The sequence below is a fragment of the Prionailurus viverrinus genome, chromosome B4 (assembly GCF_022837055.1).
Source record: "Prionailurus viverrinus isolate Anna chromosome B4, UM_Priviv_1.0, whole genome shotgun sequence".
In the NCBI taxonomy this organism is placed as follows: domain Eukaryota; kingdom Metazoa; phylum Chordata; class Mammalia; order Carnivora; family Felidae; genus Prionailurus; species Prionailurus viverrinus.
The window spans coordinates 34,682,458-34,702,021 of record NC_062567.1 but is presented as its reverse complement, the minus strand read 5'-3'; the positions used below and the strand labels follow the sequence as shown (position 1 = coordinate 34,702,021).

The following is a 19,564-nucleotide window of genomic DNA, read 5'->3' as shown; positions in this document are numbered from 1 at the left end:
TTCCCTGTGTCTCCAGCCTAAAGGGCCACCCTATATATATTGGACTTGCTGGCCTCCATAATTGGCAATTCCTTAAATCAATCTTTCTCTTTCTACACACACACACACACACACACACACACACCCCCTATTGGTTCTGTTTCCCTGGAGAACCCTAATTAACACTAGGCAGTCTCCTCTGAATGAGTAGAGCAGCATCAACAATTTGGGATGATGTAGGTGTGGTTGGTGAGAGTTGGCAGAAGAACTAAACTTTAAAGGAGAAACACTACTCTGACTTAGCTTCTGAACCCAAGCACTGAGACTTTCCCTGCTTTGTGTATTGGCATTTGCCCCACTGGCCTTTGGCCTACCTTTTCGTTCTGTTTTTGGCTTTCTGACTTTCACTGCAATTTCCTTCAAACTTGGACTTCTCAGGATACCCCCAACCCTGTCATGATCTCTAATTCTTGCCACCACTCCCTGGCTGCCCATTCTGTACTAGGACAGCTGCCTTGTCTGTATCAGGATTCTGTAGGGCCCTTAGTCTTGTATTTGGGGGAGATCTTGCCCAAATCAGGCTACCTGGCAGAGGAAGCTGGTCAATGGCAGAGGGAAGAGTTGCCCTTTCACTTGGTCCTTATATCAGTACCCCCTGTCTTCCTTTGCATGGTTTCCCCTTCTTCTGCCTTCCAGCACGCATCTCCCCCTTGTCTCCTCCCCTCCAGACTCCTTGAACGGGTGGAGCACTTCTGCTCCTCCAGCCTTCTCATCATTTAGACTTTTCTTAACCCTTGCAAAGTGATTTTGTTCAAACTACTGTACTGACTCTCCCTTATTAAGTTGCCAGGGAATTTCCTTCTAATTATTGTCCTTCTTGACCTTGCTGTATCCAATATTTTTTATCATTTTCTCTTTTGGCTCTGTGGTGGCCCTAATTTGCATTCTACTCTTCTAGTTAATCAATCTCTCACCTTCCTTTCCCCCAAATGTGGCCATTTCTTAAAGGTCATTCCCTGCTGTTTTCTTCTCTTTAAAAAAATGTGTGGTAAAATATATATAAGATTAACCATATTAACCATTTTTAAGTGTATGGTTTAGTGTCAAGTATGTTGACTTTGTTGGCAACCAATGTCCAGAACTCTCTTCCTCTCAAAAAGTGAAACTCTATACCCAGTAAACAATAATTCCCAATTTCCCACTTGCCTCAGTCCCTGGTAATTTCCATTCTACTTTCTGTCTCTATGAATTTGACTACTCTAGGTACCTCCTTTAAGTGGAATCATACAGTATTTGTCATTTTGTGACTGGCTTACTTCACTTATCATGATATGATGGTTAATTTTATGTGTCAACTTGGATGGACCATGGTTCCCAAATACTTGATTAAACATTATTCTGGATGTTTCTGTGAAGGTGGTTTTTAGATGAGATTAGCATTTAAATCAGTGGACTTTGAGTAGAGCAGATTATTCTCCATAATGCATGTAACCAGGTGAAGGCCTTAACAGAACAACGGATTCCCAGAGCAAGAGATTCTGCCAGCAGACACCCTTTGTACTTGAACTGCAACTCTTCCCTGAGTCTCCAGTCTGCCTGCTGGCTTACCTCACCAGATTTTGGGCCTGCAAAGCCTCCACTTTGTGAGCCAATTCCTTAAAATAAATCTTTTGCTATATACATCCTATTGAATCTCTCTGGATAACCCTGACTATAATGTCCTCAAGGTCCATCCATGTTGTAGCAGATGTCAGAATTTCCTTTCATTTTAAGGCTGAAAAATACTCCATTGTATATAAATACCACATTTTGTTCATTCATCTCTTTTTTTTTTTATTTAAAAAAAAATTTTTTTTTCAACGTTTATTTATTTTTGGGACAGAGAGAGACAGAGCATGAACGGGGGAGGGTCAGAGAGAGAGGGAGACACAGAATTGGAAACAGGCTCCAGGCTCTGAGCCATCAGCCCAGAGCCCGACGTGGGGCTCGAACTCACGGACCGCGAGATCGTGACCTGGCTGAAGTCAGACGCTTAACCGACTGCGCCACCCAGGCGCCCCAGTGTTCATTCATCTCTTGATGGACACAGGCTGCTTCAACCTTTTGGCTATTGTGAATAATGTGGCTATAAACGTGTACAAATACCTGTTCAACTCCCTACTTTCACCACTTTTGGGTACACACCCAGAAGTGGAACTGCTATATCATATGCTAATTCTATTTTTAATTGTTTGAGGACCCACCATACTGTGTTCCATAGTAGCTACACCATTTTACATTCCCACTAGCAGTGCACAAAGGTTCCAATTTTTTCATGCCCTTACTAACTACTCTTGTTATTTTCCTGTGTGTTTTATAGTAACCATCCTAATGGGTATGAGGTGGTATGTCATTGTGGTTTTGGTTTGCATTTCCCTTGTGATGAATGATATTGAGGATTTTTTCATGTGCTTGTTGGCCAACTATATCTTTTCTTCGGAAAAATGTCTATTTAGATCCTTTTGCCCACTTTTATTTATTTCTTTCTTCATTTCTTTACTTATTTATAAAGTTTATTTATTTTGAGAGAGAGAGAGAGAGAGAGAATGAATTCCAAGCAGGCTCCATGCTATTATTGAGGGGCCCAACATGGGGCCTGATCTCACAAACCATGAAATTGTGACCTAAGCCAAAATCAAGAGTCAGATGCTCAACCAGCTGAGCCACCCAGGCACCCCTCCTTTTGCCCACTTTTTAACTGGGCTGTTTTGTCTTTGTTGTTGTTAAGTTGCAGAAGTTCTTTACATATGCTAAATATCAGCCCCTTATTAGATACATGGTTTGCAAATATCTTCTCTCATTCTGTAGGTGGCCTTTTCACTCTGTTGATTGTGTCTTTTGATGCACAGAAGTTTTAATGTTTATTGTTGTCCAATTTATCCATTTTTACTGTTGCGCCTATGCTTTTGGTATCCTATCCAAGAAATCATTGCCAAATCCAAATCCCCTCTGTTTTCTTCTAAGAGCTTTATACTTTTAGCTTTTACATTTAAATCCATTTTGTGTTAAAATTTAACTTTTTTTTTTTTTTAAGAGAGATAGTGAGTGAGCAAGTGTGGCAGGGGTTGATCCCATCATGACCTGAGCTGAAATCAAAAGTCAGATGTGCAACTGATTAAGCCACCCAGGTGCCCCCATTTTGTGTTAATTTTTATATATGGTATAAGGTAAGGGTCAGACATCATTTTTTGCATGTCAATGCCTCCCCTCCCCCCTGCATTTTAACTGTTCACATCTTCAGAAATTTTATCACTTAACAAGGCTTTAGTTCTTTTACCCAGGGGTGATCAAATCCATATACCGAGCTTCTATCCCTTTCCTGAACTCTAGTCCTCCATTTTCAAACACTGCTGAATACCTCATGGAAACATTGATGGGGTAGCCTATAAATTCAGTCCAATGAATTAGATCAACCTATTATGTAAGGAAACAGAGTGTATCCCATGTCCACGAGAGTGTGGCTTAATGAGGAAAAGTCATACACCTAGATATGCACTGGACATAGTAATCAAATAAACTAGGGCTCAGAGAAATAATATTAGGGTGCATCTTCCACTGTTCCAGGAGAGGCACATGGATTCTTGGGGATGGGAGAAATCTGGTCTCTAGAGTTTTTCTCTTAGATGACAGGCACATTTCATGGGATTTTCCCAGTAAGTAGGTGATACATTTCACTCAAATTTCTATGTTTTCCTTGTTCTGATTCTATGCTTACCAAGAAATCTTCCAATTCACATTGGCTTCCTGAATAGAAAGAGATAAATTAGCTTCCACTCACTGGAAACAGCTCCGTTATAAAGGAATCCATTGGTATGGATGTAAATTGAGTGATCATGCATTTGTAGTCTGACATTTTTTTTTTTAAATTTTTTTTTCAACGTTTTTATTTATTTTTGGGACAGAGAGAGACAGAGCATGAACGGGGGAGGGGCAGAGAGAGAGGGAGACACAGAATCGGAAACAGGCTCCAGGCTCTGAGCCATCAGCCCAGAGCCTGACGTGGGGCTCGAACTCACGGACCGCGAGATCGTGACCTGGCTGAAGTCGGACGCTTAACCGACTGCGCCACCCAGGCGCCCCCATTTTTTTTTTAATTTATTTTGAGAGAGAGAGAGAGAGAGAGAGAGAGAGCAAGCATGAGCAGGTGAGAGGCAGAGAGAGAGGGATAGAGAGAGAATCCCAAGAAGGCTCCACACTGTCAGTGCAGAGCCTGATGTGGGGCTCAAACCCATGAACAGGGAGATCATGACCTAAGCCAAAATCAAGAGTTGGGCACAACTGACTGAGCCACCCAGGCGTCCCAGTTATCTGACACTTTCTGAGTTTACTAAGATAATTCAGCTCTGGACTGATGCTCAGTTGGTATTTATTGAATGGATGAATGTTAAGGCCAGGCTATACCTTGGAAAAAAGATGCCTTTGAGAAATCCTGGTTCTGCCTGCAGCATGGCATGTAACTAATGTGTACCCCATGAAACTGCATAACAAAGACAGAATATTCCTATCCCCCTTCAAAATGCATCATTACTCCTGACCTCCTCATTTTTGCTCTACTTCCAATTGCCAAAAGCCTAAATCTCAAAATTTGATTTACACTTAGGACCCAAGTTTACTTATTATTAGATTTTATTTATTTACTGTTAGATTTAGAGCACAGCTGTATCTACAGGGGATCTAAGGAAACTTAAAATAAAAGCATAGGAATGCTAGGGGTGCCTGGGTAGCTCAGTGGATTAAGTGTCCGACTTTGGCTCAGGTCATGATCTCGCAGTCTGTGTGAGTTTGAGCCCTGTGAGCCCGGTGTCGGGCTCTGTGCTGACAGCTCAGAGCCTGGAGCCTGCTTTGGATTCTGTGTCTCCCTCTCTTTCTGCCCCTCCCCTGCTTGTGCTCTGTCTGTCTCTCTCTCTCAAAAAATAAACATTAAAAAAAAAAGCACAGGAATGCTAAATTAATATTAGTAACAGCTAACCTTTGTTGAGCTTTTATAATGTGGCATGCAAGGTACCTTAGCACCTTATCTCACAAGAATCCTGTAAGGTCGGTTCTGTCACTATCTCCATTTTAGAGCTGAGAAAACTGAGGCTCACTAAGGCTCAGAGTGTTTAAACAGCTTGCAAGTTCATTGAGGTTGTTAATAGTGGAGCAGGGATCTGAATCCAGATGGTCTGACTTACTAGAGCATGGACTTAAAATGATCAAGAAGTAATAAGAACAGAAAAAGAAAAGTATCAAAAAATGCTGGTCAATGAAAAACTAAAATAGCACACATATAGCTTTGAGGTTATTAGCAGCAGAGGCAAAAAGGCATATATAATGGGCTTAAGCAGCTATCACTGTTGAGTTATAGAAAATGTATTTGTACGTGAATAGGCAATTTTTTCTCCCTGGATTTGAGTTTGGGAGGAGTTTGTTAAGAAGGTCTTGGAGTTAATTCAGTGAATGGCACCATCTAAGGCTATTTAATAAGAAATGCAGAGGTGGTCTACATAGGGCTAACAGTCTTGATTTTACCTTTGGGACAAAGCCCAGGGTCCAACATTAGGAGTTTCAATCTTGTATATAAGCCATAGAGTGAGGATGAGGGGAAGACAGAGGGTCATATGCAGGTTTATGGCCTAGCAGTAACTGCCTCCATCCCCTCTGTTCCTACCGCTGGCACTCTTGAAGTCCATGTCCCTATTGCATTGTCTGCTTTTCTACCTAACCTGGCTTCTTTGCTTGCTTCTGGTCTCTCTCCCTCCTAAACACCCTTTGAGATAGGGAAATTGAAGGACTTCATACAAATCTGCTTTTTTCTCCTTTTCCTGATTCTATTCTTGCTAGGACTTGCACCCACCCCCACCTTACACATGCCTCATAGTGCAAATAATGTATGTCTTCTTCGTAAGAGACAACATCTAAGGAAGGGCCAGGCATGAATGACGGGAGGAAGCCATCCTATGTGTTCCACTGGCACTAGACATCATGACACCAAGACCCTCTGGCTCCACGTAATAACACTTGGGCCCTCCTCTTTGTTCTAACCGGTTCCTGGATGCCTGAGGACACGTACAACAGACCACACTCCTGGATAAAAACCCAGACCCCAAACATAGACCAGACTCTCTCTCCTTTCCTTTCTGAGTCTCCCAGACACTTTGTCTGTAACTGTACTCTTTCTATACTTTCAATAAATTCTGCTTTCATTTCCTGCTGGCTCAGGTTTGATTTTTTTTAAAAATAATTTATTGTCAACTTAGCTAACATACAGTGTATACAGTGTAGTCTTGGCTTCAGGGGTAGATTCTCGTGATTCATCACTTACATACAACACCCAGTGCTCATCCAAACAAGTACCCTCCTCAATGCCCATCACCCATTTCCCCCCTGTCCCAATTCCCCACCCCCATCAACCTTCAGTTTGTTCTCTGTATTTAAAAGTCTCATGGTTTGCCTCCCTCTCTGTAACTTATTTTTCCTTCCCTTCCCCTATGGTCTTCTGTTAAGTTTCTCAAAATTCCACGTATGAATGAAAACACATGATATCTGTCTTTCTCTGACTGACTTATTTCATTTAGCATAATACCCTCCAGTTCCATCCATGTTGTCACCAATGGCAAGATTTCATTCTTTTTCATTGCCAAGTAGTATTCCATTGTATATATAAACCACATCTTCTTTATCCATTCATCCATGGACATTTGGGCTCTTTCTATACTTTGACTACTGTTGATAGTACTGCTATAAACATTGGGATACATGTGCCCCTTTGAATCAGCACTCCTGTATCCTTTGGATAAATTCCTTGTAGTGCCATTGCTGGGTCATAGGGTAGTTCTATTTTAAATTTTTAAATTTTTTGAGGAACCTCCACACTGTTTTCCAGAGCGGCTCCACCAGTTTGCATGCGTGCTTGGTCGACGAGGACAACCTTCCCCGATAGAGGAGGACCGTTCTTCGGTCAAGGGTATACAAGTAGCTGCACTCCCCTGCTAGAACCTCCAAATAAGACACCCCTCCCCCCCGCCCCTCCGCCAGCACTGCCGAGTCCCTGGACCTGGCCTGTTGGCATCACCTTCATACTGCTTCCAGTTTAATATTTCCAAGACATTGCCTTTGCAACTTAACCTCTGTGTTTAAAAACATTTTAGTGACTTGCAAATTGCCTACAGTATGTTAAAAAGAAAACCACAGGCCCAAAATGCATCACTTAGGCCAAGTCAGTAAACCAAGACTCAATACCTACCCTAACTGCAGTTTCAACCTCCAGGAATTGTAACCTTTAACTAGTCAGCATGGAATTTCCTGGTCAACCACTAGGAAATTTACTGATATACTCCTTCTGCTCCAGTTGGAAGGGGATGGTGGTGGGCAACCTTGCCTAAACAAATTCCTTGCTAACAAATTCATTTTTTTAAAAAATTTTTTAATGTTTTTATTTATTTTTGAGACAGAGAGAGACAGAGCATGAATGGGGGAGGGGCAGAGAGAGAAGGAGACACAGAATCGGAAGCAGGCTCCAGGCTCTGAGCCATCAGCCCAGAGCCCGACGCGGGGCTCGAACTCACAGACCGTGAGATCGTGACCTGAGCTGAAGTTGGATGCTTAACCGACTGAGCCACCCAGGCGCCCCCAAATTCATTTTTTTAAAGTCTTCTTTGTCTTTAAAATCCTTTCTTTTGTTTAACTTAGTGGAGCTCCCCTATGCTTCCTAGATGGGATGCTATGGATTCAAGAACTGTTTAAAAAAGCCAATTAGATCTCCAAATGTACTTGAATTTTGTTTGTTTTTAACAAGTATGAAGTCTAAGTGTACTATTTTGCTGTTTAAAGTCTTCTACCACCAGACCCGACTTACCTTCATGTCTTATCATCTTCTATTTCTCCAATGGTGCTTCTTAAATTAGAGGCTTCATACCAGGAGTGGGGGGTGGGGGAGGTGGAGGAGGGAGGTGGAGCTTTGAAGCGATAGGGCCAAAACCCAGCAAGCATTTCAGACCACAGCCTCTAGGGGTCTGTCATGACCAGGACTCCCAGCGCCAGAAAAAAAGCCCAGCCCAGAGTCTGCCGCGCAAGCGCAGTGGAGCAAAAGGAGACCAACTCCCACCCACCCCTTCGAGTTCAGGGGTGCGCAGGCGCAGTGGTGCGGGGGCGTGGCAATGCAGCACGCTCCTCCCAGAGGCCGACGTTGAGGGAGAGGCGCCGCGATTTCAAATTCCGTAGCGTTATGCTCAGACTCCTCAACTCCTCCCTGGCCTGGACTTCGCGAAGCAGTCCCTCGGGCGAAGACGGTGAGCGTGGTGCCGTGTGAGAAGGCGAAGCGAGAGGAGAGAGGGCAGGCGCTGGTGGAAACGCAAACACGGCGGGCTGTAGTGCAAAGGGGCAGGACGAGTCGGGAGCGGGAAAGCGTTCTGGAACCGGGGGGGCGGGGCCAGTGGATGATTGGCAGGCTAGAAACCAATGGGAGGGGTAAGGGCCTACCAAGGAGGGTGGGACCTGTAGTTGACGCCCCAAGCGCTTTTGGAGTGAGACTAGCTAGCACGCGTCTGGGGGCTTCAGATTAGCCCGGCTGTGCTAAGCGCTTTTCATAAATTGCCTTATGCAGTGGTCACTACAACCACATGTGAATAAGTGCTGTTACCTGAGAAGACTGAGGCTTAGGAATATTCACATAAGCTGCGATCCCGGACCTGGCCACCCGAGCCCAGTTCGCATACTGTTACTGGCTCTGCTCCACTGCCCATCAAGGAATCAAGGTGGAGTAGAGTCCAGTTAAGAAGACTGAGATGAATGGAATTGACCAGCTTGTTGGAGGAAGTGTCATGAAAGTGGAAATAAATACAAGTAGAGAGAGAGAGAGAGAGAAGGGCCCAGCAAAGTGTCACTGTGGGGGTTGCAGCCCAGGCTGTCTCTCCGGGCCTTGGAGCATTGCCGTTGTGCAACATGCTATGGCTTTGGATTAGCAGCAGGTGCAGGAAAGCTTTTCTTTTGGGGCTGTGTTGTCTCCCAGGTGTGTGAAGTTCAAGTATTTTCGGAGCCTAACAGCACAATAGTACCTGGAACGTACTTGTGTCAGGTTGCTGTAATAAAATACTTTAGGCTGGGGAGCTTAAACAACCAAAATTTATTTTCTCACTGTGGCAGAGTCTGGGAATTCTAAGGTGCTGGCATATTTGGTTCTTGGTGACAGCTCTATTCCTGACTTGCAGATGGCCTCCTTCCTTATCCTCATACGGTGTGGAAAGAGAGCTCCTCCCTCTTTCCTCTTCTTATAAGGCCACCATTCCTAGTAAGGATTAGGACCCCACTCTTAGATTTTGTTTAACCTCAGTTTTCCCCAAAAGCCCTATCTTCAAATACAGTCTATATGGGGGGTTAGGCCTTTAATACATAAATTTTGGGGGGACACAATTTAGTCTATAGCAATAGTTTATACACAGGTAAATAATGAGTGATAATTGGGTACCAAAGAAAATGAACTCTCAGAATTAATATGTCCCTGAGGGCTTTCATGTATCTTATGTCCTTTATAAATGTATGGCATGTGCCTTGGCACTGGTGGGGATTTCTAGGGAGAACTCATGTGTGGGGTCGTGGTTGTCCTCCACAAAACCAACCTGAAGAGGTCAGAAAGAGTTACACCAAATGACCTTAATAGCGCTTAGTGAATCCGTTATTCAAGGATTTATGCAAACCCTTCTTTAACTTGTGATTTGGCTTGTGCTGCTTTGGGAATAATGAGATCCATAATTACCACCCACAGGGAAGTGAAATAATAATTGCTTTTCTTCTGTATTGTTTCATGTTGTCATTCTGAAGTTTAGTAACCAAGTCTTTCTTTTCAGTCTGCTTGCCCTGGTGGGAGGAAGAGGGAGGAAATATAAAGCCCAAGGGCTTGGAGATCTGGCAGATGGGGGTTCACATCTTGAGTTCAAGCACTTGCTGAGTGACTGGGCAAGTCTCAATCTTTCTGAGTCTCAGCGTTTTCATCTATAAAATAGAGCTAATAAAAATATCACACAGGGTTGCTGTGAGGTTATGTGAAAACAGTTTGAAATTATTAACGGGCCCTTGGACTAGATATTTTAGTCATGGGGACTATTCTACCCACACCTCTGAAGAACAGAAACCTCTACCTACAGCCACCATGTCAAGCTGGCTATTCATTTATTTCATCAAGATTTATGTGAATACCTAATAGGCGCCAAAGTACCTATTCTGGTGCTAGGGGCAGGGAAGAACAAGACAGACAAGTTTCCTCCTTTTATGCTGTGTATATTCTGGTAGGGGAGGATTGTAAATAAAATAAGTTCAGTTAGTGCTAAGAGCTGTGAAGAAATTAAATACAGGGTAATAAGACAAAAGAGTCACTTAAAGTAGGGTGGTGTGTGTTTGGATGGGAGTGTTATTTGACCCACATGGGGTGGCCAAATAGGGAGGGAGTCATTTTTAAGGAGGTAAGGGGAGTCCTAAATGTCCATTGTTTCCCACGCAGGGGTGGAAGGGAGTGGTGGGGAGTAAGCACGAGGCCCAAGCTGATTATATCAGGCAGGGTAACTCATCAGTCTATAGGCTGACCAGTGAGTGATCTATTTTAAATGGAGAGGCAGTGCTGACTAGATTTTTCTCTTGGGATTTAGAACTAAGAAACATGGAAAGATTTTTCCCTTGGCATTGAGAGTTGGAGCTGAAAGGTAGAGGGTGCGAAGAGGCCTTGTGCAAGCTGAGGTTTTGGGTAAGCAAAAGCTATGAGTAAGCAGAGGAGGTCATTGAGTGGCTCCATGTGGCATGTGACTGAGTGGGAGAAGGACAATCCATGGGTGTTTACTTGCTGGTGAAGTTCTTGGAGCCCTCTTAGAATCCAGACTACTTTGTAGTTGTGGTCTGCAAGAAATCACACTCTGCTAGTGCCTTAGGTTCTAGGTTTTGGCACGTTGTCTCAATTTTTAATTTCTCAATATGTATATTTTCAGTAGATCTCCCTTTTACTTATGCTAGTTATCTTTTGCCAGACGAATCTTACTAAAAGAGCCATATGGATCTTGGTTTGGATCCCTGGTTTTCCTCTTATTAGCTGTGCCTTTGAAAACTAATTTCTGTAAGCGTTAGTATCCAGCAACTGTATCCTTAGAGTGTGGTACAGGTTAATTGAGATAATAGTAGTAAAAAGGCCTGTGAACTGATCAATATTTGTTAGATACCTTCCTCTTTTATTCTGATCTGAATGGTTTTTTGATTACATGCCTCCCTCTCAGTATTGACTTGTCCTAGTTTTTAAAAGTCACCCCCTTTTTTTAAGTTTATTTACTTATTTTGAGAGAGAGAGCATGCATAAGTGGGGGAGGGGCAGGGAGAGAGAGGAGACAGAGAATCCCAAGCAGGCTTCACACCATCAGTGCAGAGCCCCGTGTGGGGTTCTATCTCACAAACCGTGAGATCATGACCTGAGCTGAAACTGAGTCGGACGCTTAACTGACTGAGCCACTCAGGTGCCCGCAAAGTCACCTTCTTGTAGTTCTTTCACCTCTGTAGTCCTTTTAGGTGTCCCTAAACTGGAAGAACATCATGGCAACTACCCTTATTTCATAAATGTATGGACACTGTCATTAGTCTTATTGAGGCCAGTTACATAGCAAGTGGATTTCAGATTGATAATTATTTGTATTTAGAAGAGATGGGCCTCTCCAATAGTTTGGAGCAGTGACTTCCAAAAAGAGAGTGGGAACCAGGATGGAAGAGTCGTCCTCCAAATGGTAATGAAGGAAGAAAGGGTATGGAGAAGCTATCTCAGAGAAATTTGGTTCAGAAGAGGAGGGAAAAAGGAGCCGCAGAGTTCTTAGACCTTGGCCTGGCAAGGAACAAGAAATGCTGTGGTCTCAGTATTGGAAGCTCTGGCAACCAGGTCTTAGTCCCTGTGAAGAGAGCTTCTCCCAGCCTGCAACCAGACAGAAAACTCTTTATTTCTTAAAGCTGGAGAAGTTTTAGGAGGAGGCTCTGGTTTATACTGGAAGTGGAGGCTAGGACGAACTAAGAAGCACATTAAAGATACCTGTGAAATATGTATGTATACGTGAACCTGTGCCTCAGAAAGAACGTACCAGTAATTCTCTGCCTGTGCGTCATGATCTTCCAGATCTTCCCAGCAGGCTTCAGTGAGGTAGCTGTGCCAGGCAAAGGCTGCACTGTGGAGATGTGAGAGAACCGTCCTGCAGAGGTAGCCAGGAGCGACATCCTTGACATCAGGGGCACAGGTCTCTGAGAGGAAGTCTGTGCACTTTTCCTGGAGGCATTAGAAGGGTGTCTAAAAAGCGAAATAATCCCAGGTAAAATGGCAGGGTGGTTTCTGTTCAGGGGCTTTAATAGGCGGCTTTCTGTGTAACCATTTCTGATAAATGTCACCAAGTGGATTACATGATTTGGGTATGGCTTCGTGACGATACCTGGATTGGAGAGAACGTGGTCTCTGCTTGCAAAACAGTGTATAACCTAAGGAGAAATTCCATAACTAGTATTGAGACTGCTCTTAGGAACTATTCTAGATTTCAAGCCAGTACTTCCAGGTTTATTTTTTCCCCCTAGGACCATGGCTAATAAAACCCAGGAAGATGGTGGCATCCATTTCCCTTTTCCCTTCACACCCTATTCCATCCAGAAAGACTTCATGGCTGAGCTCTATCGGGTGTTGGACGCTGGCAAGATTGGAATATTTGAGAGTCCAACTGGCACTGTAAGTATGCATCATCAGGGGCTAAGAAGTGTCCTGAGAGACCCCTGATTCCAACACTGCAGAGGCCACCTAGCATGCTTGTTAGTCTAGGCAGAGATTTTCATGGTTTGACGTCAGGCAAAGTAGTTCTCTCAGTTTATCTTTCTGAGTAATAGTCACTTCCTGTATTAAAATGTTAAACAGAAGGGCACCTGGGTGGCTCAGTCAGTTGAGCCTCTGACTCTTGATTTTAGCTCAGGTCTTGGTCTCAGGGTCATGGGTTTGGCTGAGCCGTGTTGGGCTCCGTGCTGGGCGTGAAGCCTACTTAAAAAAATAAATAAATAAACACAGCCCCAGAATCTGAGAACAATTAGGCTAAAGAATTTGAATCCCAGTAGAAACCAAGACCTGTAGCACTAAAACTTTCCAGATTGTTCTGGGTACACAACTGCTTTGATGTTGAGAAACAAATTAGTTTGGCTTTTTCACAGATTAAACCTATCAGTTTAGTCTTTAGGAACGAGGTTACTAAGTGCCGAGGGTTCCCATCAAAGGGCCCTGAGTTTTTCCTTCTGGGACTGGAATGAGAGAAGGATTTATCAGAGGGTGGCCTTGAGGAGGATTAGGGCTATGGCAAGCAGTCCAGCCTCTTGCCTCCCGCTCAGAAAGTACCGTGTGATGGTGAGATGCCTGTGTTGATGTGAAGGTCCCCCAGTGAGGCTGCGACCTCCTGGAGGCCGTCCTCCATGTCTCTGTCATCCGGTGGAGCTCGGCATGTTCGACCCACAGGAGGTTCTTAACCCAGTGCAGCAGTCCACTACCAGTCCACTGAGGTGTTCTTAGTATCAGCAGAGGCTTCCTGGTAAATAGATTTGGGTGTTTCGAGTCCTTATTTGACCATTCTGCAACAGTTGGTGGTGGTGAACATATCCCTCTCCTTTGTGTAAAGTGATCCCAAAACATGAATCAAAAATAATGCATGTCATTTAAAAAGTTAAATGTATTAAACTTGGTTCTTTGGGCAGGTACTTATAATTCTTTTAACTGTTTACTAAGAAATATACTTGCATAGCACATTTGAAATTGTAAGTTTCGTGCTATTTCTTGATTTATGGATTTTAATCATTGTACCTTCCTCTTGTGAGAGCTAAGATGCAGCTTTCTTACCATTTCTTTTCCTTCCCTCGCCCCATCCTCCTGTTGTAGTTAGATGGAAAGTGTTAGCCTCTCCTAAGCCGGTATGCTCTGATTATGGGTTTTCGTCTTGAATAATTTTTATTTTCCCAGTATGCCTTTTAAAGTATGTCTAGCTAATATGCCTACACCGCTTTCTCTCACACCGTCCATTGGCCTCCGTAGGATATTCCATACATAAAATTACTGCTTAGTCTGGTTCCTCAGCTGCCATAACAAAATACCACAGATTGGGTGGCTCAGATGACAGAAACTTATTTTTCACAGTTCAGGAGGCTGGGAAGTGCAAGATCAAGGTTTGGGCAGCCTCTAGCTTCTGGTGGAGACTCTTCCTGGCTTGTGAGGGCCTCCTTGTTGTGTCCTCATGTGGTAGAGAGATCTTTGGTGTCTCTCCCCTTTTATAAGTAGACCAGTTCTATAGGATCAGGGCTGTGTCCTTAGGGCCTCCTTGAAGGCCTTTTCTCCAGTACAGTCACATGGGGGATTGGGGCTTCAACATGAATTTGGGGGTAATATAATTCAGTCTATAGTAATTACCAATTCCATTTTACCCTGCAGACTTCCTTCTTGAAATTTTCCCATTTGTTCTTACGATCTGCTTCACAGCTATTGTACTAAGATTTCCCATCTCTCCTTAAAAAAAAAAAAAAAAAAAAAGCAACATTATGAAGTATAATTGACATACAATAAAATACACCCCTTGTAAGTCCACAAGTTCAGTGAGTGTTGACAGATGGAAACCCCCATATAACCACTGCCACAATGAAAATGCCAAACATTTCCACCAGCCCAGAAAGTTTGTTGTACCCCTGGCTGCTGTTCCTCCCCTCACACCCTGCCCCAGCCTCAGGTAGTCAGTGATCATTTACCATCTCTGTAGATGAGTTTTAACTTTCTAAAATTTCTTGAAAATGGCATCATATCATAAGTACTCTTTTGTGACCAGCTTCTTATGCTCAGCCAGCATAATGTTTTGGGGATTCATCCATGTTGTTGTGCGTATTCTTAAGTTTTTTCTGTGTTTGAGTCTCTTGTTTCCTGGATTCGTTATCTTCTTTGTTTTGGTAGAGAACATTCCTGAAGGGTTGTATGGGAGGTAAGATTTTGAGACTTGCTGAAAGGGTATTAATCTGCCTTTCTCTTGATTGATACTGATAGTTTGGTTGGGTATGTAATTCTAGCTGCAGAACACTTTTCCCTCACAACTACTCCCTTTCCTCTCTAGTTTCCATTGTGGCTACTAAGAAGTCCCGTGTAACCTGCACCCCAGTTCTTGGTGGTGACCTGACCCACCTCATCCTCCAAAGTTTTCAGGATCTCCTCTATCTTTTATATTCTGAAATCTCATGTTGATGGGTCGGATGTGTGTGTTCAGTTCCTTGTGTTGGCCACTTGGTGGGCTCTTTCCACCTGGAGGCTTCTATCTTTCCATTCTGAGACATTTTCTCACATCTGATAATCTTCCTGGTACTCCCATTCTTTGAGTTTTGGACTTGCTGGTTAATTCTGTAATTATGTTTTCTTCTAATTGCCCATCTCTTTGGGCATCCTGGTTGGGTTTTGTTTTGTTTTCTTTTTGCTTTAAATTCTACTTAAGATTTCTTTGACTTTGCTGTCCAGTCTTTCTATTCAGTTTATTTTTATTATCCTAGCCTTAATATTCAGGAACTTTTCTTATTCTTTGATTTTAAAAAATAGCATCCTGTTTTTGTTTCATGGAAATAATATCTTTGTGAGGATATCAATTATAGCAGTATTTTGAATTTTTGTCCCCCCCTGTATCATCTTGTCATGCAGCCTCCTCCCTCCCCCAGTTTTGGTTCTGTGTTTTGTTGAGAGGCTTTCCTCAACTGTCTGGTGATCTTTGGCTGTCTTCTATTGGTGTTCAAGAAAAAGCTACCGCAGGGCTGACGGACAGGCCTGTGGTGCAAGCTGGCTGTGGACCACTGAACTGGCCTCTCTGTTGGGGCCTCCAGTGATCAGTGTCTGTGTGATTTCTCTTGAGCCATCCAGTTTTTCCAGAGAAGGCTCCTCTAAACTCTTGCCTTCTAGTCCTAGGCTGATGGTTAGTATTGTCGAGGGTGTCCTGGGGAAGTGGCTTCAGGTGCATGGTTTTTTGCTTAGTGTCCTGGTTTGATTTCAACTCCCTTCTCCACCCTTCACTTGACCTGCTATCTCCGGGGCCCTCCTGGCTTAGCTCCTCCAGAGGGTGCACATCCTATCTTTTGCAGAGAAGATCTCTGCAGGCACTTAGGCTTACAGTCCTTTACTCTGTCACGTCCAGTTCTCTGCTTTTCATCTCTCCTAAAACTTGTTACCCTCCCTTCTTCCACTTTCTTTCTGTGGGGTTTAAGCCTCTTCTTTTTTTGGTGTAAATTTAGTGTGTTTCAGAAAAGAACACAGAAGAGCATGTATTTATTCTGCCCTGTTTAATCTGAAGGCCTCAGGTCCCCATCTCAGCCCTCTGCCCATTCCGTACATCCTCTCCCTCTTCTCAGCCCTTTGTTGTTGATGTTTCTGATTCCAGGTCCTCATATCTTTGTTGTGTCTTCAGCTACCATCACATTCTGACCCTGTCTGCATCTCACCTCTGGTAAGCTCTTTCTCCTGTCACCATGTTGTTACATGCCAGGCCTCACCTGCTGGGCCTCTGCCCTGGGTGGCCACCTCCCCACTTGGGTCCTCATGATGCCTACTAAACTTGGACATGTCACCTTTTTAGCCTTTCATGACTCCACCACGTTGTGCTGACCTTCTGACCTTGTGCCCCCTGTGCCTTGTGTAACATTATGACTGTGATATCTTGGATGGAACCCCAGGAAATAACATTGTTCAAAGCTAGGTATATTGTGGGTACCTTATTAGATTTATTTCATAACTGAGGCAAGCATTTGGTCATACATCCTTTTAACATTTTCCGATTAATACTTTTGCTGTCTTATTAGAAGGTATAGAATTGCAGGACCTTAGTTCTCCTTTCTCTTTGTGTTAGAGTGTATTCACAATTGTTTCTGGAGGATAACTTTGACCTCCCCCTTAGGAACTTCCTCAGCTCACTTTGAAGTGGAGAGTGCTGGCTCTCTAACCAGGTGTCTGCCCCTGGGCCATTGTTACAGGGGGATGTCTCACCTGCTGCTAGCCAGGTGATGGCTAAAGGCAGTAGCTCCCCATTTTACTGGCAGTACAGAATGGCTGCTCTCCAGGTTCTGCTGGGGAGTGCTGTCTGGAAGTCTCTGCCACTCAGTATTTCTCAAAAGCTGAGAGAAATGGTATATATGGGGCTTTTCCATAGATATGTTAGAAGTGCCATTCTATCATAGGGCCTTTCAAGAATTGATGAAATAGGTTCTTAATCTAGGACAGTAATAATTGTATTATTATTACTTAATAATAGCAAAAAAAAAAAAACTCCAGCTGCTTACTTATGTACCACGTATTGTTATAATCCTAGTGTAGGTAGGTATTAACCTTTTTCTTTCAAAAAAATTTTTTTTCATGTTTATTTATCTTTGAGATGTTATGTTTCATGTTATTTATCTTTGAGAGAGAGGGAGAGACAGAGCGCAATCAGGGGAGGGGCAGAAAGAGGGAGACACAGAATCTGAAGCAGCCTTCAGGCTCTGAGGTGTCAGCACAGAGCCCAATGCGGGGCTTAACCTGTGAGATCATGACCTGAGCTGGAGTCGGATGCTTAAGCCACTGAGCCACCCAGGTGCCCCTGTAGGTATTAACCTTTATGGGTAGGAACTTAATGCTTGCAACAGTTCTCTGAGGAAGGTACTATTACTATCCCCCTCCCCACCTTTTTTTTTTTCCCCAACTTCCCATGTTTGTACGTGTGGAGCAAAGAAGCCTAGAAAGGTTAGCCTCAGGTCACAGCTGGTGAGTGGAGGAGCCAGTGTTTGGCCAGCAGCCTAGACTCTGGAGCCTTAGCCACTGTGCTCTGCTCTTTCCCCATCTCTGAACACCTGTGCATTTTACCTATAGTTCGTTTAAGCCCAAATTAGGTTCAGAACCCCTCTGGGTACTCTGGGACCCCCTAGTTTAAGCAGGCTCGGAGAGCTGACTGCCTGCCTGGAACGTGTAGGTTCCTGTAGAGACTTGCCTGAACTGAACTGCCCTTTGGACACCAGAAGAAGCAGCCTTAAGAAACCCATGTCAGCGGCCTCCCGGAAGGACTGTGTTAGTGCTCCCCCTGCCGTAACAGAGTTTCACAGGCTGGGGGTTTCAGTAATAGAAACTTCCTCTTCACAGTTCTGGAGGCCAGAAATGCAGAATCACAGTGTGGGCAGGGGTGGGTCTCTCTGAGGGTGAGAAAGAAGAGACTGTTCTGGCCTGCCCCCCTCTGTTTTATCACATCACTTTCCCTCTGGGCATGCCTTGGTGTCCCAATTTCCCCTTTCTGTAAGGACACCAGTCTTACTGGATCAGGGCCCTGATCTTAACTAAATACATCTGGAGTGACCCTATTTCCAAATAAGGTCACATTCTGAGACACTCAGGGTTAGGACTTAACACAAGAGTTTGGGCGGAGGGTCCCAATTCAACCCACAGGGAAAATTCTGGTCTTTAAGTAAAGAATTGTGTTCTCCAGAGCAATTCGTTTGCTTTTAAAGTGTTTTGAAGACCAGGACTCATGGGGCTGTATTAAAGTGGAGAGCCCAAGGTGGCTCCCCCTTAGTGAGGATATAGGATTTCAAGCTATATATTATTTGGCCTAAATTCTTTTTGGGGGCTATTTATCTAATTCTTCACCTTTTTTTTTTTTTTTAATTTTTTAATGTTTATTTTTGAGAGAGAGAGACAGAGTGAGAGTACAAGTGGGGGAGGGGCAGAGAGAAAGGGAGAATCCCAAGCAGGCTCCGAGCTGTCAGCACAGAGCCCCATGTGGAGCTTGAACTCACGAACCGTGAGATCATGACCCGAGCTGAAGTCTGATGCTTAACCTACTGAGCCACTCAGGTGCTCCAAATTCTTCACCTTCTAATTTTGTTAACTTGCGGTATTTATATGTAACCTGATAAGCCACATTAAATTATTTTAGGAACAGTGAGCTGTATAATTAAACCATGAATTTCATTTTCATTTCTTCCTTTTTCATATTTTCCTTGGCTACCCTTTTGCTAATTCCCTTCCTGCCCTTTCCCAGCTCGGTCTTAAACTACCTTCTAGTAATTAAAGGTAGACCTTCCCTGAAGGCTTTATTGAAATGGGAAACATCATCTGGAAAGCTTTAATTTTTGTTCTTTTTTCCTGAAGACCTTTTTCTTCCTGTAGGGAAAATCTTTAAGTCTGATTTGTGGGGCCCTTTCCTGGCTCCGTGACTTTGAACAGAAGAAACATAAAGAAGAAGCACGTCTCCTTGAAACTGGAACTGTCCCCTTAAGTGATGGGAAGGATCAGCCCCCATTTCTTTCATCCTCCTGCAAAGAGACCCCAGACACCCTGAGGCCTGCCGGAGAGCCTGACTGGGTGACTCAGTTTGTGCAGAAGAAAGAAGAAAGGGACCTGGTGGACCGGCTGAAGGTGAGCCCTAGGGTGACGGGAGGTGAGAATGATCCAGGAAACAGTGTTTGGGTGGTAATTTGGTGTTGATGAGTGTGTCCTTCTCCTTTGCAGTGCCTTCTTGAGCCAGTGGTACTGTGCCCTTGCTGTCTTTTTAAAGTT

The 19,564-nt window shown here is 43.8% G+C and overlaps 1 protein-coding gene across 5 annotated transcripts in view; it reads left to right on the top strand.

Annotated features, from left to right (window-relative positions):
• The first annotated feature begins 8,151 nt into the window (after window positions 1-8,151).
• DDX11 (DEAD/H-box helicase 11) overlaps window positions 8,152-19,564 on the top strand; it is a 39,498-nt gene continuing 28,085 nt past the window's right edge. For 3 of the 5 annotated variants that reach the window (XR_007153730.1, XM_047865054.1, XM_047865053.1), the window contains exons 1-5: window positions 8,152-8,288; window positions 12,131-12,320; window positions 12,577-12,724; window positions 16,425-16,490; window positions 19,175-19,423. Coding sequence is in view for 4 of the 5 variants with exons in the window: in XM_047865054.1 (XP_047721010.1) it covers window positions 12,581-12,724; window positions 16,425-16,490; window positions 19,175-19,423 (459 nt within the window). In the remaining variant the exon portion in view is untranslated. The remainder of the gene's footprint in view (window positions 8,289-12,130; window positions 12,321-12,576; window positions 12,725-16,424; window positions 16,491-19,174; window positions 19,424-19,564) is intronic. The other 2 variants (XM_047865056.1, XM_047865055.1) reach the window with 1 other exon arrangement.